A 27,628-nucleotide genomic window follows, 5' to 3' on the forward strand; every position below is an offset into this window, starting at 1 on the left:
ATTCGATTTGAAACCGCCCCATCAACCCTGATTTCACGATACGCACACACTGCTCGAACTGTTGCTCGAACTGCTGCTCGAACATCTGTTGCCAGCGACGTACGTTTGACGTTTTGCCCTCCCATGCGCTGTGTGTATGTGCGTGTGTGTTTTTTTGTTGTTGTGGCCGCGCTTGCTCGGTTTCCGTTGTTGTTGTTCTTGTTGCTGCCCGTACCGCCCGCCCGCAAATCGTTATCCGCTTTGGCTCGCTCTCGGCGGCGAAGGGAGAAGCGCCAGCCAGCAATTACCCACCCCCCATCCGAAAACAATTGTAAAAACCAGTTTTGTTTGTCCAGAAAGTGTAGTGTATTGTTTTTCGCCAGCCGTTTCTTCTCTTTTTTTTCATTCCCATTTTCTTGCCCCTCAATGTATGATGCTTGATGTAACCGAACGGTAAGGCACACGGCCGTGTTGTTCCGTTGGGTTGCGCGCGTAGCAAGTCGCTGTGTGTGTTGTGTGTGCGTTTGCGTGTGTGCGTGTGTGTGTGCTTTTGGCAGGAAAACCGAAAGAAAATCCGGAGCCCCCCTCCGCCACGGGTAGCCACAATCAATCGCCCGCACCGTCCTCAAGCCGCTCCTGTTGCTCGTCCGGACCGCCACCTGCCCCATCCGCCTGCCAGCGGCCTTTCCTGACGCGTGGGTAAGTTTTACGTAATGTAAACCATCCAACACAACCACCAAGAGAGCGAGAAAGAGAGAGAGAGAGAAGTGGAGAAGCTGTGTCGCGAAAAAAGTACCCCCTTGCCTCCCCCTAATGCTTTCCCCATCATTGCTGTATGTTTGTTTTATTTCAGCTTTATTTCATCACTACGTGTGTCGTTCTTGAGAATGGTTTATAAATCATTTCGCTTATCTTGGTACGGCTTGCGTGTGCCCTCCACCTTCCCCACCACCCGGCTGCTGCTTAGCTTACAAAACTGAACTTCCGTTCGCGCTCCGGGCAAAGGGAACGGAGCACGCCTGAACGCGTCAAAGAAACGCTTGAAATACAACGCTATGTACACACACACGCACGCATACTCACACACAAACACACACACACACTTGAGGGGGGGAGTGCAATGAACCAGCCCCTAGCAGGGCAGCTTATCCTTTTTCTCCTTGGCGGTGCGCTTCTTCTTGTGCTTCTTGCCCGTAATCACCTTCACGTTCCGCTCGGACTCCGTCTCGGAGCAGAGGGTGGTCAGCTGGATGTCGATGCTGGTCGTCGGCAGCTTGATCGGCGAGGCCGTACTTTTGCCCCGCGGGCCGGCGTACGCTTTGCGCATCTTGGGCAGTGGCTGGGCGGCGGTGACAACGATCCCGCCCGTCCGGAACTTGCTGCCCGGCTTGACGCCAGGGGACGGGACGCCATTGGGGCGGTCCGGGGCGCCCCCGTTCCCGGTGCCGTTGGGCCCGGCGGACAGCGGGCCGGCCGTCGACGGGACGCTCAGCAGCGCCTTGCGGGGCGAGCCGGCCGTCGAGAGGGAGCTGCTGGTGGTGAGCAGCCGGCGCGACTGCCCGACCCGGGCCGACCGCGACAGGTGCGTGATGATTTCCGCCTTCTCCACAATCTTGCTCAGCGTCGAGCTGGTGTCGGTGTCCGCGCGGAAATGAGAGAGAGAGAGAGAGAGAGAGAGAGAGAGAGAGAGAGAGAAAAAAGGGAGAAGAGCAGACGGAAATGGAAATGAAACAAAAGCGCCCTTGCGGGGGAAATCCTTTCCGGGTGGAAAGGCCAATCGTACCGCGTTTTTCGCTTGACGCGCGATATGCTGCTGCCTCCTCCGCCACCGCCCGCCGGCCCACCGTCCGGCGTTTGGTCGGGTGCTTTCTTGTCGCCGGGCAGCTTGTGTTTGCCGCCGGGGGTGCCATTAGCGGCGGCCGCCGCCGCCGCCGCCGCCGTCGCGTACTGCTCCGACCCGACCGTGATCTTCACCCGGACGCTCCGGTTTTCCTTGTCCTTGTGCGCGCCCAGCACGTGCGAGTGGTGCTTCAGCAGGCTCTTGTGGTGCTTCTCCTTCATGCTGCGCTTTTCGTCCTTCCAGGCGGCCAGCTTCTGCGAGCAGGCGCTGCGAAAATGTTGCGAAACGATTAGGCAGACCGGTGGGGATGCGAGGTGGAGAAGCAAACAAAGGGGAAGAACGGGCGATCGCGACTTACGTGAGGAGCGCCTCATTGTCGTAGTGGGTCGATTTGACGAGGGTGGGCGGTGCGCCCCACGAGATCGGGCGCGGGTTGTAGCAATCGTTCACGTACCCGTCCGAGTGCGTGCCGGTCCAGATGGAGCGCTTGAGCGAGAACCGCACCTGGCAGTGGTCCGGGCTAGCCGATTTCATCACCTCCACCGTTCTGTGCGGCGAAAATTGTTAAAAAAGTTAATGGTTGGATCAGCAAGTTTGCCGCTCAGCTATGGAAAATCAATACTAAAATCACAATTATTCCATCCATCAACAACGCAACGCTCGTAGAGGGAATTAGCAAATCCTGGTAGCGTTACGCTGTGTTACAATAAACAAAAAAAGCGGATTTGTTTGTAAAATATCGCTGCATGCTTCTAATAAGAGTTCTATGTGTAAGAAGTTGTTTAGCAAAAGCACTATATGAGGTTATAATTTGTTTCGAATTTGATTGTTTGATTGCGAATCACTCTGCAAGGTCTGAGGTAACACTAAGAGTGTATTTAAGATTCCCGCCTTCTCCCTACGAGCATTACGTACTTTATGGATGGCTCCGAACTGACATATCACATATCACAAGGGACTGTGGAGTGTTGGGCTTGATGAATCTTTCGTTGATTTTCATTCATATGAATCTTCAACGATGAATGATTCGAATCTCGAATCGAATCATTAAAGATTCATGAATCTCTTAAGAATAATGAATCTCCAAGGATGCACGAATCTTCAAAGATTCATGAATCTTCAAAGATTAGTTAATGTCAAAACATTTCAGGGATTCATAAATCTTTAAAGTGTATGATTTTCTAAAAATATTTAATTTGCTCGATCCCATGGTACAGTCATTAACACGCACGACTTAACCGTCTTCCCGTAAAATAACCTCTCCGGCTGCATAGGCTGCCATGACCACGTAGGTTGTGACACCAAGAAGAGTAATAATAAGAGGCTCAAGGTCTGTGAATCTTGGGAGAGTTATGAATCCCTTCAGATAACCCCTCCCTAGATATTCGTGAATCTTTCGAGAATCATGAATCTTTGCAAATAAGATTCAGATTCAGATTCATTAATTCATTTCACTAAGACAGTATACTATTTTAATAGGCAACGAACTCGGCTACTAATAGTGATACGATACGGCTAACAGAAAAACAAGACATTTTCGAGCTAGTTCTGCGGTACTGCCTTGTTCCTCAACACTAAAAATGGTCCCTGGGAATGAATGAACAAAATGAAGAGTTCGCTTACCGTTCGCTGCCGCTCGATCGCTGCCAGACCCGCTCCTTCCCGAGCACCGGCGGAAACTCCTTGATGATGCTCATCACCATCTTGCTCTGCTCGTCCTCGTCCTCCGACTGGTACCGGTTCGCCGCCGACCGCACGATCAGCTCCGGCGGCATGAGGTATTGCGTTTCGCAGCCGAGCAGCGTCAGCTTGCGTATGTTGTCGGTCCGGCGGGGCCGGTTGCGCCGCCGGAACGTGCGCTTGACCGTGTTCTCGGTGTCGGAGGCGGCCGCCGGCGGCAGCAGCAGCTCGTCCTCGGACGTGTACTCGAAGAAGTCGCTCGCCGGCTCGGTGGTGGGGATGTCCAGCACGATCCGCTGCACGCTGTGCGATTTGCGCCGGTAGGTCGGCGGTCGGGCCAGCGGGACGGACTGTTTCTTGCTCTGCAAACCGACGGGTAGGTAGGTTAGAACATGGCAACATAGACTAGGACCACAGGCAAACACAAAGCACTACTGTACAAAGGTTTCTGTACATAGACATAGATCCACGAGGGGGGAGAAAAACAAAGACTCCTAGACTAGTCTGTACAGCTCAAAAGTGCCGTCCGTCCGGCTATTACCTTCTTGTTGCCCTTAAGCTTCTGCGGCAGCACCGGCGAGGACGGGGGCACCTTCAGCGTGGAACAGCACGGACCCTCCAGCTCGGCCATGCTGTCCTTCCCTTCGTCCTCCGAGCTGCTGCTGCTCGTGTCGCCCTCGTCGCTCGAGTAGTCCGACAGCGGTATGTTGAGCGGCTCCTCCGCGCTCGAGCCTTCCTTCGACAGGCGAGTGAGAATTTTCATGCGCAGCTTTTCCTGTATGTGTTTGATTATGGGGGGGGGGGGGGGGTTTGTTTGGGATGTTATCGTCACGAATTGTTTGAACTGGTGAACCGGGAAATACACGTTCCGTACGCTACAGGTGCAAACCTATGTTCAAACTAAGTTTGGATCCGATCGTATGAAATGCAACGTTGGTACATTGAAGCAGTCGCATTGAAGTACTCGACGTGTAGTGCATTGGTGGATCAAAGTGGAACCAACTTTAACGAACATATTGATGGATGTATCGGTACACCTGAAGAACAGCCGTTACTTTAGCCGTAACGTTACTTTTGAGAAGCGTTACGTAGCAAAATCAATTACCAAGTCGTGTTCTGACTTCACTTTTGTCATCGAATCGTCTACTCACAAAAAGTTAAATCAATGGGAATTAAAGCAACCAATAGAAAGTATAAAGGAGTTTCAGCACAACAGGCGTTACGCGTTACAGCAACGCAACGTTCTTCAGATCTACCGATGTATCCGACACCTTTGCATGTATCGACCCAGGGATCGAACCTCGAGCTACTTTGCATCCAAGCACACTTAATCTACTTACTCTAGCTACTAAACCACACATCTACATCAAAAATAGTGCTAATTACAAGCGCACAAACGGAACAAAATCAAAACACAAAATCATAAAAATACTTTCTACCCGAGTGTTGGCACCGGAGGGAGCGAGACGTTATTATTAAAAGACGCGTTGGGGTTTTTAAACATTCCGCACAAAGGAGCCGTAACAGTAAAACAAATCTAGTTAAATCGCCCGTTCCTCCTCCTTTCCGGACGGAAGCGCTGGAAGCTGTATGCTGGACCGGCGCCGCTTCACCACCACCACCTTGCGCTTGACGGGTTTCGGTTTGCCCGCTGCCGCCTTCCGGTCCGCCTTGCGCTGTGCCTCCAGCTCCTCGGGCGTCCGGGGCACCGGTATGGAGCGGAAGTGCTGGAACCGGCGCTCGATCGCCTCATCGCACGGGGGCGGCAGGTCCGGCCGGTAGAGGTTCAGCACGAACCACAGACACTGGCGCACCTTGCGCCGGTATGTGCGCTAACGGGTGTTGAAGGTGAGCACCCGAAAACGGTGCGTGGTGTACGTGTGTGTGGTTGTAAGCGTGTATGTTTTGGACACGACATTAAGAGAACGTTAGTATCACGAACCATCAAGTAAGGGCGGCAAAAGTATGGAGGGAAAGAAGAAGAGAAAAGGCTAGTCACGGTGTCGAAGTGTTTCCGTGAGGAGGCGTTGCAGTAGGAATTTTTGGGTTGCTGTTCGTGGCCTGTGCGTGTTTCTTCTGGAATTTTATCGTCCTGCTTGCCCTCTGGTGACACCTTCTAGTAACTATTGTTAACATACTAAGAACGTTCTGCCCTGAGTCAACTAACCCTTATCCTAAGGTGTTCGTGAAACGTAACGTATTGTAACATAGCGTAACGCAACGTATCGTAACGCAGCGCAACGTAACGAAAAGTAACGCCACAAACGCAAAGTAACGTAACGTAACGTAACGTAACGCAAAGTAACGTAACGCTTGCTGTGTCACGGCCAGAACCAATTGCGCCAGTTGAACAGGAACGGCTTTTCGGGCTTCTCGCGCAACGGATAGTAGCTGCAGGGGCGGGTGACGCTCAGCTTCCGCCGTTTCTCTAGCCGTTCCAGATCCTCCTGCTTTCGCTCTTCCCGCTGGGCCTCCATCTCGTCGGCGGTGCGCGGCACGGGAATGCGCGTGAACTGTCGCAGCTTCATGTTGATCGCGCCCTCGGACGGCGGCGATCCGTCCGGATTGTGGAGGTGCAGTATGTACCAGAGATACTTCCGAACCAGTTGCCGATAGCCACGCTGTTGTCGTCGGGCAGGGGGGGGGGGGGGGGGGGGGGGTACACGTCGGCGTGTGTTGTGGGTGTTGGAGTGTGTCAGCACGCAGGGATTGTTGTTTTTTTTTTTATTTGGTTGGTTGGTTGGGTTTTGTTGGAGAGTAAAGAGTAGGTTTTCGTTGATAGGTATGTGTTCTGAGGGGTGGTGTTTATGTGAGACATCGACATAAAACAGTATGAACACAGATACATTCCACATACAGCTTTGTTACGCAGACAGGAGTCGGGCCATCGGGACCCAAGTATAACAGTAAAAACAGCAAAATGAAAAAAGAAACAATTCTTGGAATGGTTCGCAACAATCTGCAACAAAAGCACACATCTCAGCTGAGCCCAAACTACGACTACTAAACTCTTTACCTCTAGTACAGAATGCAACAGTGTGAGTGGGTGTTTTTGCTGTTGTTGCGATAAACACTTTAAACAATAGTGCACAACGCTAGTACAGTTGTCAAACGCTGTGGTTGTATTTTACGATTGTTCTTGGTTTGCTTTTTTTAAGGTGTGCCTAACGTGGCCTGCCACGCACACTCACAACTACATACAACACGCATATACACACAATGATACTTAACTACGCGAATAATTGCAATGGCGATAACGTGAGATATGGGGGATGGGATTACGAGTGCACAACATGTTGGATTTCTAAAAGACTACAGAGAGGGAAAAACGCAAATGTGTCGTGCTGTATGAGTCATTTGAATCTTCAATGAAATCGGGAATCAAACATTCAAATCTGAATCTCGGGAGCTATGCAGCTTCCAGGATTTTGAATCTCAGAAAGAATCATGAACCAATCCGATACATAAACACCTATTCCATTTGGACAACTAGACTTCAAGTTATTTGTTTGAAAGAATTCGTTTCAATAGAATATGCTTGAAAAGTTCATAATTATTAAGAACATCAGATCCTGAGGAGTTACTTCAGGAGTCATGGCATGAAAAGGAAAAATAAAGCCTGAGGTGAAGCCTTAATCAACGCGTAGGTCTTAACACCTTGAACATAGTTCAAGAGTGGTCAAGGACTCGTTAGTTCTTGGAGGACCATGAATCTTTGAACAAATAAGAAATTTTGGAAATTCATGATTCTTTGGAGATAGCTGAACCATCGTGTTAGAACATCAGATTCATTTGAATTAATTGAATGATTCATCCAATTCCGTTTTGACTGTGGATGTCAGATACAACACTTTTGCGTTCGAAGTTACCACTAAGGTGTACTACTTACTACTTGGAGGATTGGGGATAGGTATACTAAACAGGACAGATTAAACAGAGTGCGCTTCTGTGCGTGTGTGAGTGTCTACAAGATGGTGGGCAACTAGCGAAGATAATACGTAGGTGTGTGAGGGAAATAAAACAGAGCGGAGAGAAAGCTTGGGAAGAGCGCGACGCCACCCTGAGCACCGCATGCCAACCAATGGGATGGGAGGTCCCGGCCTTGTGTGCGTGACGTGGTGTTTGGTGCGTTCGGTTGGCGTCGTCGTTGGCAGGGGCGCTAACGAGGGCGTTTGCGAACTGGCTTCAGCTTTCATTGAGCCACCAGAAGCTTTCCTGCTGCTCTGTGCGCTGCGCCTTCCGCAGCCTTTTCTCCCTCTTGCGTATCTTCTTAATGCGTCTTAGGTAATAATTTACTTTGATTGGATTATCGTCGTAATAGTCCATCAGCGTCTCGCAGTACGCCCGTCCGATGTGCTCGTAATCCTGCGGGTGGAGATTATGGGATGAGCGTTAGGCCAAATGGGAGCTACGTACGTAACTTTGATCTGCTTACCGCAGTGGAAAAGTGGGTACCGGCGCGGCCTCCCATCGTGCTGCCACCGAAGGACGCTTCAAGCGTGTAGCTATTGGTGACGCCCAGCACCCACACGACGATCCGGCCGGTGCCTTCCTTGTTCTTCTGCACCTTAAACTTGCAGTTCTCGAACGAAAACTAGAAGCAGGAGAAGTGTGCGCGTGAAAAAAAAAACGGCCAAATCCTTTGCCAATTCCCCCTGTACCTTGTCTGCCACATTCTTGTGCAGCATCAGCGGGAAGACTTGCTCCAGCAGGCGTCGGTCCGGGTGCCGCTTGAGGTTCTCGCACCCATAAATGAACACGTTGTGTTTGCGCGAGTGCGCATGCATATCGCAGTACATCGCGACTCCGCAATCCTCCATCAGTCTGTAACGCACAGGGTAGGGTGAGCGTTAGAAGCGTACAGCAAGTGAACAGAGTCTACGCGCTACCTACCTTCTTATCATTGCCTTCGTGTTCCAGATCGAGGGATAGGTTTCGCGTATCACCGTGCGATACTGGCGATTGAGATCGCGCCCCGTCAGCGAGCTGCGGGTGTTGCCCACGATGACGCCGTCCGGGTTGAGCATCGGCACCAGCTTGAAGATGAACTTGTGCCGTAGCTTCTTTGCCTGCGATAGAAGTGAATGGCTGTTGGGACCGTATCGCTATGAGCCTGACCCATACTTACCACGTACGAATCGCCGGTAATGAAGTCCATCAGACCCTTCATCATCCAGGAGGACGGGCTCTCACCCGGATGAACACGTGCGGTGATAATGACTGCTTTCTTTTTCTGCGTGCGAGAAACAAGACGTTCGAGATGTTAGGATCTTCCGCGCGGTATCTTCCCAGGTCTGGTCGCTACCTTTTGATTGTCGTCTTCGTGCGTGGTCGGCGCGGTGACGGTGAGATAGTAGACGTTGTTGCCGGCGAGCGACCGGCAGAGCAGCCGCAGCTTGCAGAACTTCGATTTGACCGGGTTGCGCTGGATGCACATCAGATAGTCCTGCAGGTCGGAGTAGGTGTACGGGTAGCTGTGGGCGAAGTAGACCGTATCGCCGTCGTACTTGAACTCGATGTTGAACGACAGCGTGAACGAACTGGTGCCGATGTACTCGTCCTCGTCGTCATCGGCCGGCCGGTGATGGTAGTGGCTGTAATTGTATCCATTGCTGCAGGGGTAGGGGAAGAGATAGCAAAAGGAAGACATTCCGCCGCGCAGCGTGACGTGAGACTAGGACGTACTTCTTATACGACTACTACTACTACTACTACTACTACTACGTGGGCCCAAATAGCCGCGTGACAATTGTCATACCTGTTGTCCTCGTTTCGGAAGTAGGCAATGTTGTCGCCGCACCGTCTCCAGCCGACCTGATTGCATTCCGCATCCATCGTCGAGTACATCAGCGGCCGCATGCCCTCCTTGTAGAGGCTGTCCGGTTTCGTTAGATTGATGATGGAGAATCTGTGAAAGGAGAAGCAAACGTTACTCCAACTACAACTACGAAACAAACACACACAGACAGCAAAGAGAGAGAGAGAGAGACACACACACACACAAACAAGGTTCTTTGACCTCACTGATGATGCTCCAAGAAAATCTTAGCTTGCAGGATGGTGCAAGAAGCTGTTGACCGAAGCTGTTGAAGTTGTTGCAACATACACGACCGAGTCGTGACAACATTGTCCCAAACCCGCGCACACCCTTCCGGCCTTGTGACCGCCTGTTTCGAATTATTTTCGTATCGCGTTCCGGATCCCGGAATAAACGCCGAGAAAGAGGTTCCGTCGGGTTGGGGACCACCGGAGCGCAACAACCAACAGCTGTGCCGTCTTAATTGGTTAACCCAGGCCCCGGGACCTGTATTTCATTTTTTTTTTACTGCCAGTCTAAAACTGTCCCATTTGGCGAGCGTAGTGCACCAACCGACGAGCGAACCGACCACCTTGAGCGGGGAGAGAGAAAAAATAGTTTGGTGTTTCCTCGGAAGCATCAACACTGTGTCGACAGCTGGAAGAAGCGCTCCTACCGGGGGGATGGTCGTTGTGCATCGGACGTGTTGTGGTTGTTCTTTTTTTTTATTGCTTCCTCGAACACGTTCGACACGGTGCTTTGTGTTCATTCGGATGACATGGGTTGTTGGATAAATAATGACCCGCACTGTAGTTGTCTCGCCAACTTCCAGTTGTTGTGGAAGATCTTTGGCTCTGGGAGCTTGAGTTTGAGTTTAGGTCATCTAGATATTTATAAAATCAAAGGTCGTCATTGTTCGAGTGGACCTTCCCGAAGAGAATGTATGATTCTTTAAAGTATGATGGAGAGATTTTTGGGTCCTCCTGGTCGTTCCAAAATGTCTCCCATGCAACCCTGTAATATCTTAGCAGCATCCAAGATGTGCTGCGCGCTATTTCTAGCGCATGCTGCAACCGTTCCAACACCTTCCTCAGAACTACAGCCAAACCGTTTGATTCCGTTTCGGAAACATTCAAATCGGCCGCTATGCGCGAAATAGTAAACCGCTATTCTTGGCCAAAGGTTTCCCCCGCGTGTGCATCCAAAGTAAGCAGGGCCATTAATTGGTTTGCGTGGACTTGCAAGGTCCACGCGTTGGAGATCGCGTCGGTTGTTTGTAATCCCTGCTGTTGTGTTTACTGGCGCCGTTGCTTCCCGTTCGGAAGAGTCGGAAAAGGTCGTGGAGCAGCCGGAGCAGTACCCGCGCGCGTGGAGCAACGCCCGGTCGTTAAGCATAATAATCGGCTCATTTCGCACGCCCCGCCCGTCCTGCCTCAAGCCAGCTGGGCCCACAAGCGCGAACGCAGTTTGATCATTCGCGTTCACTGTGTGTGTGTGTGTCACGACGGGCCCGGTAAAGGCGTTGGAAATTTCGGTGTATATTTATACACCGAACAAAGGGGGGATGGGAGAGAAAATATCACCCAAAAACCCAAGGTTCAGTAATTAATGGCGAGATTTTGGGACCATTTAGTGCTCTGTCTGTGTGTGTGTGTGCGCGCGCGCGAGTGTGTGAAAGATGGATGGAAACGGCGAAATCGAAAATATCGTCCAAACGGTGGTGTCTTTTTGGTTTGCTGGTTCGTTGCAGATCTGGTTGGATCTTGCGCGTGGGTCGTCAAAATGATGAGCGCGCGTGCTCGTAAACCCGAAACCCGGATCGGACATCGACACCATATGCTCTGGCCGACGTCGTGTTGCGCACGGCACAGCTACTGTATGCATAGGTCTCTCACCCTCCCTGCACTATGTCTGTGGTTCGGAGTTGCTAGGAGCGTTAGCTAGGACGAAAAGCAGCGGTCACTCACCTGTACACTACCTTCGCCTTGGTGTTCTTCACCTGAAAGTAGAACCACTGCGTGTGCCGGTTGGTGTACATGTCCGGCCGCAGGTAGAGCTCGTAGTAGGTCGGCGTGATCTTGATCGCGCGCCCGAGGTTGCCGCTCTCGAACCGGGACTCGAACACGAGATCGTCCGGATCGAGCGGCGTCGGATGGGCGGCCGGCTGGGCCTTCGAGCCGCCGACCGTCGAGCGGCTAAACTGCGGACAGAGATCGGGTGTACGATTAGTGGTGGTCTTGGTCATGCTAGCCGGTACCGCAGGCGACGACCCCGTCTGTTCGCCGTCGGAGTCATCCGACTCGTCACTGTTGTTGTTGTTGTTGTTGTTGTTGTTGTTGTTGTTGTTGTTGTTGTTGTTGTTGTTGTCGTTGTTGGTGCTGCTGGTACTGTCCACGTGTCTGAGTGGTTGGCAACCGTCACGATCACTGTCGGGACTGCTGCTCACTGCCTCCCTGTCGACCTGCTTCTGGACATTCCCTTCGCTCGATGCGCCGCCAGCCGACGCCCGTTTGCGCAAATGCATGGCGACAAGCTCCCGATCGGGTGTCGGTGACTCCTCCACCACCTGATGGACGATCTGGTTCTCCTCGTCGTACGGCAGAATCTCGCCCGCATCGTTCATCTCCTCGTACGAGTAGTCCCGGTCGACGTACTCGCTCGCCTCCCACTGCAGCAGGGTGCGCTGGAGCCGCCGGCGAAGCTGCCGAAGCTGCCGAAGCACCGACCCGCCACCCTTCCCCGGGCACGGTACGGGTTCGGGCTCGGGCTGCGTTACCTCGTCATCCACCGGCAACTGTGTGGCGCCACACACGGCAAAGGAACGAACCCGGAACCGGGATAGGAAGGGGAAAAACAATGAATGGGAGGAGAGGATGAAGGTACATGAAAGTAACACAGACCATAGAAAGAAGAAAAAAAAAACATGAGCATGGAAGAAACAGTAGAAGCGCGCCACAGAAATCCAGTTAATGAGCTACCAGTCCGCGCTCGCTCCAAACTGCTCGGAAAGGGACTCAAAGCTGTAGCTGATGAGTGGGCAGATGGGACGGGCCGGTAGAGGGGTTAGCAAGGAGGTGGGGGAGGGGACCCACTTTGCTCTGCAGTATTAGAGATGTGCGTCGTCGTGTTCTTTTGCAGCCGCAGTAAAGGGTTTGGACGGGACAACAATGGTGTGCATTGGGGTGTTTGGCGTTGCTTTGCTTGGTGTAGTACACGCACTGAGATGAGATGAGTGCCCCAGGCGGGCAGTACGAGAGCATCCGCTTTGCATCGGATGGTGAAAGAGCATGCGTATGCACGACTTCATCCCATTGCCAGCTGTACGAGTTATGGCGACGAGATTACTCGACTCCTTGCCTGGAGTTTGCTCTTGCATGTCCTTTTGTCCTTGTACATGGGACTCGTTTTTTTTGTTACAGTCGCCTGCGGGGAAAAGCGAAGCTCGATGGTCGATGGCGAGATGAGGCAGCCACACAACACCAACAACAACAACAACAACAACTGCGACAACACAAACAAACACGCACAAGCGACACAGCATGTGTTAAGTTATCTAGATCCGCGCACGGTGGTGGAATTGGTCGGGCAGGTGCCCGAGGCGGGTTAGCGCGAGCCAGGAGCGGAAGTACTTACGTAGTGCACGGCACTAGTCGGGTTGTAGTTGTACACGATGATGCCATTCTCTTCGCCTACCGGGCGCGGTTGCAGCTCCTTGCCGGTCGGCTGGTAGTACGGTTCCGGCGTTTCCGGTGCGTCGTCCAGGTGATACACGCGCTCCTCAAGCACCTGAGCGGGAGAAAGGCATAGAGAGTGCAATAATGAGTGATGCTTTCGCGGAAGCGGCTGGAATGGTTCTTCCAAATGAAATGAAGTTAAAATTACTCTGCTTTATGGCCTCCTTAGATTGTGCACTTGCGTTGGAAGTGGCAGGCAAATAGCAGGAATAAAACATTACTACTCCAGTTTTTGGATCATTACAACAAACGTTAACACAACCTTCTGTATGTATGTATCACTTAATGCTTGGCGTTTTATAACTTTGCTTACTCATTGTGACATACAGGTGAGCTAAGTAATGATTGGGAGATATTCTGGAATTGAAATTTGTTGCATAGGACACTCTCTAGGATCTAGGCTCTAGATTTAGGCCTCTGCAGACAAGGAACTTTAAATGACTATTTCTGCTTTTCCACATCTACTTTATTCCCTGAGACCTTTGATTATTCCATTTCAAAAAGCGAAGACCAAATCACTTCCTCGTCGGCTCCACACATCCCAAGTAGATCCTCACTTGAAACTTCAACACTTGGAGACTAAATTTCGCCAAGAATTGGATTGGATTTGTACCCGGGGGATATCATGCACGGTTAAGATGTTAAGAAGATGTTAAAAACCAAGATGACAACTAGATGTTAAGGTTCCTGGCGTAGCTGGATGCAATTGTTTGTCAGATCCCAACATAACTAGATGTCGAACTAAGAATTAACGCCGCAACGTTTAAATCCTCTTCCACTTCGGTATGTTTGTGATCGTTGTTTGTTTGTGTTTGTGACAAAAACGTCACCAGAAATTCGATGAAAGCTAACCGGGACAAAATGGACGGCTACATCCTTTGGAAAAACGTAAAAGTAGGATTGGAACTTACGTAATAAAATTTAAGATTTATCACTGAGCACCCGATGTGGCGATTGAACGCAATAAAGCTTACACCACGTCGTGCGTAGGCGTTACTGTAGACGCGTAAATTAGTCTCCAAAACGCAAAAAAACCTCGTTTTTGACGCCTCACTTTGGAATTACTTGACCTTTTCGCTGGCGTCCAACAGTCGATAGCGTCGCATCAAGCATGGAGTCGGTCGGTGCTCTGCTACGTACCCATTACTCCTTGTTAGCGTGCCCCCGCACAGCAAGACGTTAATTACAATGTATGTGACATTTTCTAGCTCGTATCGACTGCTGGTAACCGCCACCGTCCCGCATCGAGCAAGCAATTAAAAGCTTCTCCGCACAAAACCACCAGAGCTTATAGCAACAGCCGCCCGGGGGACGCACATAAATTTAATGGCGCTGCTCGGGCTCGGTTGACCGCCGAGAGAGGATAAAAGGTTAATCAATGCCGGCGACCGGGAGCGCCCACCGCTTGCGTGGCACTTAGCAAAAAGGGATATTTATTCATCATAAAAGCAAAGCAAAGGGGGAAAGAAAATCTAATCGATCCCCTCACCAACCTCAAATTGGGACGAAAGCCCCCCCGGTAAGGGAAGGGGGCGGGAATGGGTGTCTAAATTTAGCAGCACCGGTGTGGCTCCTGTGCCGGTGGGCGAGGATTCGAATAACAAACAGGAGTCATTGTACCTTTGGTTTCGAAGCACAGCAACAAAAAACAAAGTGAAAAGCCATCCTAGATTGGCAACATACTCTGACAGTAAGAGTGAGGACAGGGGAAGGGGGGGGGGGGTGGGGGGGTGTGGTGGATTGGAGAGAACAAAGCCCGTTTTTTTTGTGCTCCTGTTATTCGACTTTCTTTCGCCGACTAACCAACTAAGCAGCGAAAGCAGCGGTGGCGACGAAATGGGGTTCCGTCCTGCCCGGGCCGCGCCAGGGTGTGCTGAAAATTCATTGCACGAACGCGGCTCGCACGCGGTGGTACCTCCGGAATGACTTCATCAGGACGCGCCTGAAACACCGGGGGTGGTGGAGGCGAAGTATCGATGGCGGAATTTCGGTACCATTCCACTTGCGTGCTTCCGCTTGATTGGTGAACCCCCCCTTCCCCTCACTCGGGTGACGTAACACTGGGGGGGGGGGCGAGTTGGTTTTGGGGGCTTTTGGAAATGGGCAGGAGGGAGGGGATTCCCCAATTGAAAGAGTACGGTGGTAAAATGCCGGCTTCATCGATCTGTGATGGGTTCGTTTGATTGGCTGCTTTGCGAGGGAAGAAAATTTTCGCTAGTGAGGTGAAAAAAAACACACACACACACACACACACTCAAAAAAAAAAAACAAACGAAGCAAACGATATATTAGCAAGCAAGGAAAAACAATGCAACAACAACAAAAAATAAACATATACACACGCGAGAATTTGCGTTATTTTGGAGCTGCTTTCATAAAAAAAAAAAACAATGTGAAAAAAAAAACAAACTTCCCACATACCAAAACAGCAAAAAAAAAACCGCAAACAACCAGAGGGTTGGGTAAAGAAATTAATTTCCCTTCACTGCCAGACGAACAAGCCCAAACACCACACGGGCTCTCGTACCCTCGGTACCTCCCCCGGGGCTGGCACACGTCATCGCCATCGGACTTGCTTTGCGTCCTGCAGAGAACATGTTTTTTGTGTGTGTGTGTGTGTGTGTGTGTGTGTTTGTTCTTCGCAACAACTGCCTTTGATCCTCACAATTCCGCCTAACACTGAAGTCACTTCACCGCGTAGTGTCCACCCCAAACACACACCACATACGAAACTACCCACTGAAAGCAAATGGTAGCACACATTCAGTACACCGTATGTCACCCGCACCTTTCGCCGGATGCGCGGGACAGCCAACACGGGCAAGGACGGTAAACAAAACTAAAAACAAAAAAAAATAAAATAAACGGAAAGAAAGAAAAGCAAAGTTTCAAGGCTTCTCGGTGCTTCAAAATTTCGTTCCGAACTCGCCCCCCCCCCCCCCCTCCCCCGAAATATCCGGCACCACACACACACACACACACACACACACACACACACACACACACACACACACACACACACACACACACACACACACACACACACACACACACACACACATGAACCAATTAACATCATCTACACACCCGTGCGCCCGGTGCCGTGACCAGGAGCCACTTGTGAAGCGCGGGCAACTTTCGGGAGCGGCAGGCTTTTCTCCCTGCAATCAACGCGCGCAAACACACTTGTCAAAACGCACCCAGAGTGGGGGGAAGCAATCCAATACGTAAGCAACAACAACAACAACAACAAAAAACCTTGAAAACTTTTTTCTTCGGTTTGGAGGTGTGTGAAGGAAGCGGTGGAATAATAAAAAAAGGACTGCTAAATTTAGTGTCTAGCCAGCTGTCCCTCTGATTGTGTGTGTGTGTGTTTGTGTGTGTGTGCTTTTCAGGGTAGGGAGGTGGAAAGGGTGGAGCGAGCGATTGGAAATGGAAGCTAATTGCCATACCGCACATCACCCCCCCCCGCGCCGCGCACCGGCACCACCGTCGCCCTTAATTTTGAATCTTGATTGGGCGCCAGCTTTTTCGTTCGCAACTTTTCGTTGAGTAATATTTTTCGATTAATGGTAATTAAAACAGTCCAACAAAAAAAGAAAAGCGAAATACAAAGAACGACCGAACGAACGCAAACGCCATCACTTCAACACCTGGTGCCTTTAATTTGTGATTCGTAAAAAGGTTGGGTTCGGGGATTGGGAGGACGGCCGGCCGGTTGCCAAATGGAATTCATTAATCGAGTGTACCAATCTTTGAAACATGGTATTGCTGGATCGTTTTGTGTGTGTGTGTGTGTGTTGATTTTGTCCTTATTTTCGGGTTTACTTTCTTCCAGTTTGTGGAAAAATCTAGTCTCAGACAGTGTTCGGGGACAGGGATTTTTCACTGGAAGACGCCTCACACACATACACTCCGCGCCCTTTGCTTTCCAGCATTTGATTTCATCGATGCCGTTGAAGCACGTACTCTTTCAGACCCCCCCCCCCCACCGCTCTTCCCCTTCACCCCAACCGTGGCGCAAACGCATAAACAACCGGGCGCCTCCATCGGGTGCTGAACATTTCCACTCGAACAGCCGTTTTGGGCCTCGCTGTTTGATGTTGATTCCGGTGAATGTTTGCGTTCTGTTGGTGTTTCTTTTTTTTTCGTTTTCGCGTTGCAGAAACATATTCGAACCCATACTGGGGGAAGAGGGGAGAACGCCGTCCCATCACTCCCGCCGTCCGTCGTTGGAAGGGTAAAAAGTTCAAACACACGGACTGGGGGATGTACGGGAAAGGGTCAATGTTCTACATTAGCAGCGGGCTGTAGGCGTCGGTGTGTTCGTGCGAGTGGAATGGGAACAGAGCGCTAGCTTTTCATCGCCCGAAAATTGATTCCGATTTGGGGGTTGCAGGGTTGTCTACATGTTTCTAGCAAATTATTATGGTGAATGGAGCTGACATTTGCAAAATAATGCACCAATAATCTACAATAGCTAATATCAGCTCTACTATTTAAGCTGCACGTAGATAACTAAACCGTGTGTTATATAAATTGCCTCAAAATTACTTTCTATCACCGCTAGTGAGGTTTAGTTTGACACTCCCGATAATAATAAGCCCGGTCGTTTGCTTCTTTCCATGTTAATTTCATTTTGTTCGTTTTTTTTTTGTTGCTGTTAATGTTTTGTTCACCCACCTGACACTCGATGGGCCATCGGGGGGCCTGCTGGGGGCAATCATAGTCTCGTTCCTTCGGCAGTGCGAACAGTTCCCGCGGCTCCTTCAGGCGTGCGATCGGGCGTAGCGTTTTCGAGTCGGTGTTCACCTCGAGCTGATGCGTTTTGAGGCTGTTCGACAGAAAGCTGCCCAAGTAGCCGGCTGCATGCGCATTCCCCGGGCCGGGACGGTTGTGGAAAGATGTGGAAAGCGAGAAACAGAACGGGACACAAGCGCAGCAAGTGAAAGAAGAAGAGAGAGAGAGAGAGAGGAAATGCAAAAAAGAAAGAAAAAAAAGGATACAAGAATTAGAGTGAGTTGCTTTTTATTTTGGTTTGTTTGAGCGCAAATAGCTTTATTTGTGAGTTATTGCACCGAACGAAGGGAGGAGGGTTTATTGCGGGAATAAAAGATGTGGGGCCGAGAGGGACAACGAGTAGCGCGGTTGAATGGAGATAATCATGAAGAAGAAGAAGAAGAAGAAGAAGGATAAGAAACGAGCGGGCGAAATAAAAACCTCTTTGTGGGTAAAAATAAATCTTCCCACTCGCGATGCGATTCTTTCATAAGCTTTTCTGTGTACTTCTATGTGTGTGTGCATGAGTAAGCCACTCGCGTTAAGCAACGATACACCGCCGAAAGGACTCTGCTGGGTCGGTACGAAACCAGCTGCCAGGGAGAGAAGGTTGGTGGTATGAAATGAGCCAAAGTACGCTACGTACAGGCAAAAGTGCAAAAGACATGGGCGCTGATGATGGTGGGCTCCTCCTCCTGCGCTTCCGTGTCCTTGATGAAATGAACGCGAAATCTCATCGATAGGAAAAAGGACCACACACACACACACACATACACACACAGCCAGAGACACGGTGAGGGCGAAACGTGCCATCGGAACGAGGCCAACAAGGCACTTGTGTGCAGAAGCCGGGCGAAAGGTTGATGAGGTTACCTTCTCCAACCGCCCGCTTAACCCCCCCCCCCCGCCCACTCGCAGTCTGATTAAACATTCATAAGGCCCTAATGAGCTTGCGATTTTTTTGTGTTGCTGCTGCCGCTGTACTGTACTTATTATTATTATTATTATTACTATTATTTCGTTACGAGCACACAAACCCCCATCCACCGGATTTCGCGAGGTAAGAACTGATGCGCTGGTTCTGGGCGCAAACAGCCGGCTTTGTCGAATGAAAACGGAACGGAAAGCTCATTTTCTTGAGATGTGCGGTGCTTGTACGCTTTCGCTTGTCCGCCTTTTGCCACACGCGCCACGCCATTCTACCTTCTCGGTAAGAAGCAGATGAGATTTTCCGCTTTTTTTTGTGTGTGCGTGCAATGTGACTCAGTGGTTATTGGGAGTATATTAATCATAAGAGGATGGGTTGGAGTTTTTTTTTTGTTCGTGGGGGAACGACATTCATTTCATTGCACAAATCTGCCCAAAATCATGTCTCATTCCTAGCTGCTTGCATTCTACCGATAAATGAATGTTCTTTTCCGATTGGATGGATCGTGTTTGTTCGCCATTGGCAGGAGGGATCTATCTCCGGCACGGTGACATTCGTTCTCGAAATAGTGCCGCTTGGATGATAATGCTAAAACGTGCTGCAACGCAACCACTCTTGCTTCGTTGATTAATGATGATGCTGCCTTTTGACTCATCAATCTGATTTTCTGACAGTTAAATAGTTCAAGTTAGCCGGTTAATTATTTCTACCGTGATATTCGAATTCTAACTAATTCAAGTTTTTTTTTTGTATTTATTTTATTCTAGATATTGGACGCTTCGGCAGCAGACCAAGAGATAAGGGAGTAAGTATGTTTTTTTTGGGTGTTTTTTATACAATTATTTTAGCGTCAGCCTCTTTTGCATTTGATTGTTTGCTCTCCTTGCGATTCTCGACCGAAAGGGCTCTTGCCTAAAAGGATGCTTGCACAGGCAGTAACTCATTTAAAAGTTCGTCCTACCGCACGCGCCGAAGTAACACAGGTGTCACGGTGGTGGCTTTGATTTTTCCTCCTTTAAATCAGCCATGCACAGTGAAGTGGCCCTTGAAAGGGTCTCCGGCACACTTCAACGCAAACGTGATGGGTTTGGTGGTGCAAAAGATTCAAGAAATGTTCTTTTTATACGCATTTTTGTTTTAGTCCTTCGAGCCGGATTTTTCGCCGTTTTGCACTTTCTTGTCGCTTCATCGCTTCATTGATTCATCGTTCGACACAGTTTGAGCAGTGCTTCCCATTCCAGGGCATGTACAAAACTGCTCACCGCTAAAGAGCAGCATCATTAATTTTCACCACAATCCCATGCTTTCCCATTGGGGTGTTGAGGAGAAGGGCGGTAGATGGAAAGAGAAAACAAACATGGTGCACCTGATGCGTGCAAATATCAAAAACGCCCCCCCCCCCACACACACACACATTGGTACACAACAACAACACATTATGCTATGTGTGTGTGTGTGTGTGCGTGATCTTACAGCGTCGCCAGGCGGACGTTCGGTAAAGACAACGTAAACATACCGCACCGCGCACCGTGTCGTCGCCACCGCATCAGCGCGCGACACACTATCGCGATTGGCACGGGTTTTTGCGTTTGGTGCACGATCCACCCCGGCACCCCCTCACCACCGCACCCCCCCCCCCCCCCATGTTAGCTGCCAAGCGAAACAACTGCGAACGATCAGCTGTTTGGGTCGCTGGCAATGATGATGATGGCATCAGAGCAGCCGCAATCGCCACGGGTACGATCCTCGCAGGTTTTTGGTGTCGTTGTTGTTTTTGCAAGATGCACTTGTGTTTGTTTTTTTTTTGTCGCTATTCTGCCCCACTGTTTACGTGCGTGTGTTTGTGCTGGCGGCATTTATTTTGTAAATACAAAACAAACAAGCGGTGCGAGTTTTTTTGCCTCCCCCTTTTGTCGGAAGCAGCATTTAATTTGATCTTTGGTGCTGAACTTAGGGCGAATTGGGCCGCGGGAACATGAAGGGTTTTTTTTTTGTCTGTTTCTACGATTCGAAAGCTACCCGCTCCTTACTGCCCCTTACCGGTGCTGCTGGTAGCGTACGGAATGATTGTTGTGATCGTGGTGGTCGGCTTGGCGAGGTTTCGCGAAGTTGATTGTTGACACTAATTAACTAATTAGCCAGGAATGTGCCCAACATTCGGGACACACTGGCTTGCACGCACCCACACACACACACATACACACTCACACACACACCCTTCACGCATACACACGCACACTCACTCACAGTTCCGAAATGATCGACGGAAAGGCAGGCGACACTAGACAACAAACCCGAAGCACGGGAAGACTTCTGTCCAATAAGGGGGTGGGGGGTGGGCTGGCCCGCGAAAAAAGCGCGTTCTGCGTTCGTACGTCCACTGACGAGCGTCTTCACCGTGCGACTAAATGTGCCAAGCGAACGGCTGGCCGGTCTGGCTGGCTGGCTGGCTGGTTGGTTGGTTGTCTGCCTTCGGACTGTATGGGAATGTGCACGCGGTTCCCCCAATCTCCAACAGGACCTCGCTGCACCTGTCTTTCGCTCTCTCTCTCTCTCTCTCTATCTCTCTCTTTCTGTCGCAAAAATACACCCCCAACCCCTCCCAGTAGGCAGATGCGCTTTTCTATGTGTCTGCTCACTCACTCACTCTCTCTCTGTCGTTCGCTTCTTCTCAGACTCGGGGGGGAAAAGTCTTCCAATGTATGTCATCGTATGAGGCGCGCGCACAAAGGAGCAGCGGGAAAGTGTTTGCGAAAGCGTGAGAGAGAGAGAGATAGAGCGATAGAGGGAGATGCAAAGCATGGTGAACGCGCTCGCTTTTTGGCGCTTCGTGCTGCTCACAGTCCGTACGCGCTTCACGCAAAGCAGCAGCAGCAGCAGCACGCGCGGCTGCCCGAAGCGAGGAAGCGGTTCGTGTCTTGTGTCGTGCACCATGGGCTCGCCGGTGGACAGGAGTTAATTTTGCAATCGTTTGCGGGACGGGTTTACCGTGTGCGCTGTGTGGTTGGTGTTCGGTGGTTTGCCTCGCTCGTGCGCTAGTGTGTCGGTTCGTAAAAGTGGTTTTCGATTCGTGAACAAATTTCCGAACGGCGTTTGTTTTTTTGTGAATTTTGTAAAATTTCCTCTCCCTACATATTCTGCGATCTTACATCATCTTTATCCTTCGTATCTAGAACCAAAACTACACCTTTACTTATATTACCACCTACTCGGGTTGGCCATACATTGTATACGGGAATTTACATTTTTCTATTCGAAAAACCCCAATTTTACTTCATTTTTGTTTTTATGATAATAATAATTGTTATCTATATATATATATATAAATCTCGTGTCACGGTTTTTGTTGCGAGCAAACTCCGAAACGGCTGGATCATTTTCAACGAAACTTTGCACACACCTTATGGTGGTATGAGAATAGGTTTTAAGACTTAAAAATCGTTCAGATGTTACACTAAACTTAATTTAATAATGATTTTCTAACTCCCATACAAAGAGCAGGATTGTTATTGTTACAGCACTTTGACACTTGGTGTATGGTGCCTGGCGGTTTACACTCGATGATCGGATCCTGAGGGGATACGGGCACGATATAACTATCCCAAGTAAAAAAGCAATAATGGAATATTTTAGTTTTTTTCGTAATAACTCAGTTTCTCGGGCCAGCTAGTGACTTATAACTTTTTGTTACGTACAATTTAACGTATGTAAAATTTTAAAGAAACATTTAACCATGGAATCTAAGAGACATATTATGCGGGTTGTACTGTTATACGTAGACACGAATATTTAAAGAGTCTTCGCATGATTTTACGGTTGCTTTCAACATTATCTCTCTGAATTATAGACTCTGTAATATCTATAATATCTAATATCGAGGAGTATATAATATATCTCACACCCATGAATTATGTGTTGTATTGCCACAGTTCAAGTGTCTAGCACAATATTTAGCGCAAAACCAAGATAAGCCCGTAATTGAACTTGACGCTTGACGAGCACATGGTCGCATTGAACCTTCGGCTTATCTGCATCCCACTGTTGTTATCAGCTTTGGCTTGGGAAGTTCAATCTTACTATCTGTACTGTACTTCCTGCAGTCAATAAGAATGATGTTGTGTTGGTCCCAGGGGGTTCTCCCCACATTTCCCTTCGCGGGCCGCATTGCTTCGCAAATAACGTTGCTGAGGACCAGTTTGGAGTTACCCGCAGCTAATGCGTGAACGTTATATCACGCTTGTTAAAGAAAATACCAACAAATGTATATTAGTTAACCTAGATTTTTGTGTTAAAAACTTAAAATATTGAATATTGATAGAAATATGTTTTATAATAAACAATTTATTTTACCTTTTACGAAGCCATCACGGGCATTAGTTTGGAGAACCCTGGGATAGTCAGTGAATGAAATAAATTAAATTAAATTAAAAAAAAAACACTATTTTTGAACGCATCTGCACCCACTGTGCAGATCGTTTTCTCTCTTTCTCCCACTTGCGCTGATCCAATTTGAAGCAAATAAACCACCAAGCAGAAGCGCAGCAGTATAGCTCCTCGATGAGACAAGCAATTGGCGCATGATATACGATACACACTCCACGAGTCCCCCAAAACGAGGTGGGCGTGGGAAACAACAAGCCGCGGGAAGCGGGCAGATTTATGTGTGTGTGTGTGTGTGTGTGTGTGTAGGTGGGTACGCACGTACGTCGGATCGTATGGCACCGACCCGAGTGTGTGAGGGCAACGCATCATCTCGCGTCCATCATCCCCGGGGGCAAGCCAAACGCCCGTGTAAAAAGCGGACCGAAAAAATGGGCGATGGAAAACAAATGTCACTTGGCAGCTGGTGCAGGCCGCTTATGTTTGCCCCTTTCCATGCGCCGCCACCCCTCGTTTTGGTCCAGTTGAAACAGGTTGTTTGCGACGGAAGAGTTTTGGCAAGCACAAAACTCGGATGATGCGCTCTGGAGCGAAGACACCGAACACCCGCAGCAAAGTACCGTCCTCCAGGGGGGTTGTTTTTCCTTTTGCTTTGTTGTTTTTTTTTTTTAACCTACGCATCATTTGATTTCCTCAAACCGGGCCTTGGTAGGGGCAGTGACAGGTTTTGTGTTTTGGTGCTTCCGTATAATATCTGGTGATGTCGTCAGATCTCGCAGCGCATAAAAAAAGGAAAGCTCTTCAACAAGATCAAACAGATCCAATGTTGATTTGGCCTCCCTTGAAACTGGAGCTGGATGGAAATAGCTGTTCTGTTGTCGTATCGTTCTCTCCTGCCTTTCTCTCCCATAAAAGCAGGTGCACAACCAAACTCATCTCATGCTGTCACATGCAGCGCGAAACAAACAGGTCGTCCATCCGTGGAAGCACTGAAGAACTGTTATCGTGTAAACTTATTTAATTACTGACTTGCTCGCCTTATCTTATTGGAGCAAACATCAAAGGGGTTGCAGTATGAAGCATTCCAGAGGAGTAAATAATCTCTCCATAGCAGCAAAAAAAAGTCTAATGTCACCACAAAGTTCGCTTCTTGTCATTCTTCTGGGTAGAAAATCCCCCTCCAAAAAAAAAGAAGATACGCGTTTTTTTAAATATATCTGCTCATTGCTGGTCGCCCGGTTTCTTCGTACGGAAAAATGGAAAACAATCTTCGAGCTATCCTGCCACTCTATCCCCCCTCTCCCTTCTCTCTCTCTCTCTCTCTCTCTCTCTCTCTCTCTCTCTGTCCTTAACCGTAAGATTTTCGCCAAAGGTACGCCAAATTTCTGTTTATTTTTCGGCTCCTCAGAAACGAACGAGAAAAACAAAACACAGCGGTGGTCGGGCGTGTGTGTCTTACTGAATGTTCCCCGCGCAGCGTCGCCGCAGCCGGGCTTGTTTATATGTCACACACATGTCACCGACACGGTTTCCAATCTTGGAACGTCCCATATCGATTGATTTTCATACATTGGCAGTTGGCGTAATTTCCTGGTGTTCAAAAAAAAAAAACCGTTCCTCCAAACGCCGTGTGTGCGTTGGGCGTGTGGTAAATAAGGCGACCCAGGTGGTGCTAGCAAGATGTTTTTTGGGTCGAGCGCGCGCTCTAATTGATCTGGCACACCCGGGAAGACAACTATCCGCACGGGCGCGAAAGCGAAAGCCCGTTAGCAGAATGTCATTGAAGGGCTGCCCCAAGTATTAATAGCTCACACGCCGTTACGTTACGTGCTTTGTCTCTTTATCGGCGGGTGAATGATAGCACCCCAAGCGCTCGCTTTGCGCTTCCTGCACGTGATTGGCGGCCAGCGATCGATGATTGGGGCTGCCTTTCGATCGCGCAATCCACTGTCGCCGACCGCGGCCGTCGTCGATGCACAGCGCTTCTTTGCCGGGGTACAGGAATGTGACATCGCAGCATCACGCAACACCATTACGTGGGCGGAACGGTTTCGGTGAGGTGTGTTACGGGTAGCTTCAGTCTCGGGATGACGTATGCACATATGAGGAGGAGGAGAAGGGGGGGGCAAGTGGCAGGTGTAGTAGTGATGCTTGGCTAGTACGCAAGTGTTGACTGCAAACTGTCACTGAACGCTCTTTTGAAGGTCGATCATCGTTCGGCCGTGTGCAAGAGAAAGTGGGGAGTGTGTGTGGGTGTGTGTTTGTACTATTACTAAGGCAAACGATCAGCTGGTGGTCGGGTCGATGTCGCCGTTGCTCAGCTGATCGGCATTCAGCCACGCGGATGTATCGAGCGGTTCTGCGTCGTGTAACCAGCAATGATTCTTAGGAGCTCAAAATACGTTCTACCTTAAAAGCTTTCCATCGGGTGAGCTATACGAAGAAGACAGTAAGCTTGGATCTTGTTAGAACCTTAGATTGAGTACCTGTTTGATCAGAGCTTGAAGCATAGCAGATGACATCAGACCTGTTCGTGCCACGAACATTGGTTTGGATTGGATTGGATATACTTTGACCATCTGCAGTGAGATGCTGTCCAATTATTTCCAATCATTTGGTGTATCAATCCCCTTTACTTGCAACATATACTACTTCGAGTAGACTACCTCAACTAGGGAAATAGCAGGAATTCTGGCTAAGAAGCGTAAAACAATATCCCGTCAAGGTAATGATAGACTCTTTGATGCCGGTTACTGGTGACAAGGGGCAGCTGCGTGGTCATATATTCATTATTATCTTCAAACTTGAACGAGATAATACTGCAAGAGAAATACAGAATCTTCATGGTGTGTAAGATGATCCAGAATACTTTGAGACAGCATTTCTTATCTAACAATATGAAAGAGTTTGACACATAGGCGAATGAACAGTAACATATCACCTATGAACCTATCGGTCCCGTTGGAACGTTGGGATAGAAACCTTTAGCTAATCAAATCAAGAATATTGATTGATTGTGCACCTTGGGTTTTGCCGAGAAGATATCAATTGTATTCCAAAACTTTTGAAATCTAACCGTTGTGTCCTCAAAAAACGTTAAGAAGTTCAAAACACCAAAACCATAACAATAAGATATATCCTTGAGTGTCCTTAGCAGGTGATGACTCAATCTAAGAACATCACAGATACTAATAAATCCTTGACTGGGACTTTGGGATGCTAGTGTATGAGTATCATGGATATTGATAAGTTTTGTGGCTATTTTTGAAACCCTCAGTGTTTTTGAAGATATTACGTAAAATCTTGGAGCAGTGGACCAACCGAGCGCCTACACAACGCACCCGAAATGTGCAACAATGCAATTCGTAATTGAAGCACTAATGATCCAGGAACAGTGGGCATGATGCCGTAATAGCGGACCCGCTACGACGCCCCTGCACAACATTCCACCATCTTGTGTTTGCTCAATTGCTAAACAACGGGCGCGTTTGGTCGTGTCATTCCTTCAACCCGCACCCGCGGTGGTGACGGGCATCGCAGGCAACAGCACAGACAAAACGCCAACGCCGCTACTCTCTCCACCTTGATTTGTTTTGGGTTTTTGTTGGCCTTCCGGTGGTGTATATGTGGTTATTTACCGGGGTGCCGAGGGTTCCGTTTGTTGACTCATTTTCGGACAGGTTTTTTTTCAGTTTTTGGTTACCCGTTTGTGTGTGTATCGTCGTATTCCACCACACGGACTTCAACAATTTCAGCGAAAAAGAAAAGAACATCCTGCAATAGATGAATCAGGCATGGGGGAAATATATATATATAAACACACACAGACACAACTGGCCGCCTTCTCGAGGTTGGTTGTTGGGAACGAAGCCCCGCGGGTGGTGGTGGTTAGGTGGCGAACTTTCCTTTTGCTAGACACATCCCTATTTGTTCCCCCGCACGAGGATCCGGGTTGGCACCCTGTTGTCTGCTGTGGAATGTTGAGTGACGGGCGAAAATTATTTTCACAGCCCACAACCCCCTCCCACCCAGCCCAGTAGTGGGCTGTACATGTCGTACGTGTTTGCTTGTATTGATGGCTAGTAGACGTGTGTGAGTCACGCGTCTATTTGGAGCCTTTTCGGGAAGAAACCCGTCTCGTTTTACTGTTACTATTGAAGAATTGTAAAGATTCTGGAACTCATTTCAGGATCTTTTAATGCACTGCACCTCTCCAATACAACTCTCTCTCTCTCTGTCACACACACACACACACACACACTGTGGTTGCTCACTCTAACCTTTTGCTGCGAGTGTGGCACAGACGGGAAATAGCTGCGTCTGCAGACAGCGAACCCGATCGCCTGCCGCCAGGCTCCAGTTCATGATGGCGCTCGCTGGTCCCGGTCGTCCTCCTCCTCTTCCTCTTCCTCCTCCTCCCCGTCGTCGTCGTCTTGGTTCGTCTCTACCCGCCCGGTGCACATGTCCTTACGCACTCGCGCGTGAAACGAAACCGCCGCAAGGGCCGCCGC

At 49.4% G+C, this 27,628-nt stretch overlaps 2 protein-coding genes across 5 annotated transcripts in view; one reads left to right on the forward strand and one right to left on the reverse strand.

Annotated features, from left to right (window-relative positions):
• The first annotated feature begins 114 nt into the window (after window positions 1-114).
• The window catches only part of LOC120959055 (glutamine-dependent NAD(+) synthetase), a 39,537-nt gene continuing 12,023 nt past the window's right edge, over window positions 115-27,628 (forward strand). The window contains exons 1-2 of one of the 3 annotated variants that reach the window (XM_049605643.1): window positions 115-310; window positions 19,505-19,542. In XM_049605643.1, coding sequence (XP_049461600.1) covers window positions 124-310; window positions 19,505-19,542 — 225 coding nt within the window. In that variant the 5' untranslated portion in view covers window positions 115-123. Of the gene's footprint in view, window positions 679-19,504; window positions 19,547-27,628 lie in introns of all 3 variants that reach the window. The other 2 variants (XM_040382217.2, XM_040382209.2) reach the window with 2 other exon arrangements.
• LOC120959045 (cytosolic carboxypeptidase Nna1-like) overlaps window positions 687-27,628 on the reverse strand; it is a 32,803-nt gene continuing 5,861 nt past the window's right edge. Inside the window, exons 2-16 of one of the 2 annotated variants that reach the window (XM_049605638.1) lie at window positions 17,714-17,895; window positions 12,930-13,082; window positions 11,264-11,496; window positions 9,258-9,407; window positions 8,805-9,111; window positions 8,628-8,732; window positions 8,393-8,568; window positions 8,161-8,323; window positions 7,935-8,093; window positions 7,796-7,864; window positions 4,041-4,274; window positions 3,443-3,861; window positions 2,178-2,366; window positions 1,763-2,086; window positions 687-1,607 (exon numbers count right to left, since the gene is read on the reverse strand). In XM_049605638.1, coding sequence (XP_049461595.1) covers window positions 1,112-1,607; window positions 1,763-2,086; window positions 2,178-2,366; window positions 3,443-3,861; window positions 4,041-4,274; window positions 7,796-7,864; window positions 7,935-8,093; window positions 8,161-8,323; window positions 8,393-8,568; window positions 8,628-8,732; window positions 8,805-9,111; window positions 9,258-9,407; window positions 11,264-11,496; window positions 12,930-13,082; window positions 17,714-17,895 — 3,359 coding nt within the window. In that variant the 3' untranslated portion in view covers window positions 687-1,111. Of the gene's footprint in view, window positions 1,608-1,762; window positions 2,087-2,177; window positions 2,367-3,442; window positions 3,862-4,040; window positions 4,275-7,795; window positions 7,865-7,934; window positions 8,094-8,160; window positions 8,324-8,392; window positions 8,569-8,627; window positions 8,733-8,804; window positions 9,112-9,257; window positions 9,408-11,263; window positions 12,091-12,929; window positions 13,083-17,713; window positions 17,896-27,628 lie in introns of both variants that reach the window. The other variant, XM_049605636.1, reaches the window with a different exon arrangement.

This window comes from Anopheles coluzzii, chromosome X, assembly GCF_943734685.1.
Source record: "Anopheles coluzzii chromosome X, AcolN3, whole genome shotgun sequence".
NCBI classification, from domain to species: domain Eukaryota; kingdom Metazoa; phylum Arthropoda; class Insecta; order Diptera; family Culicidae; genus Anopheles; species Anopheles coluzzii.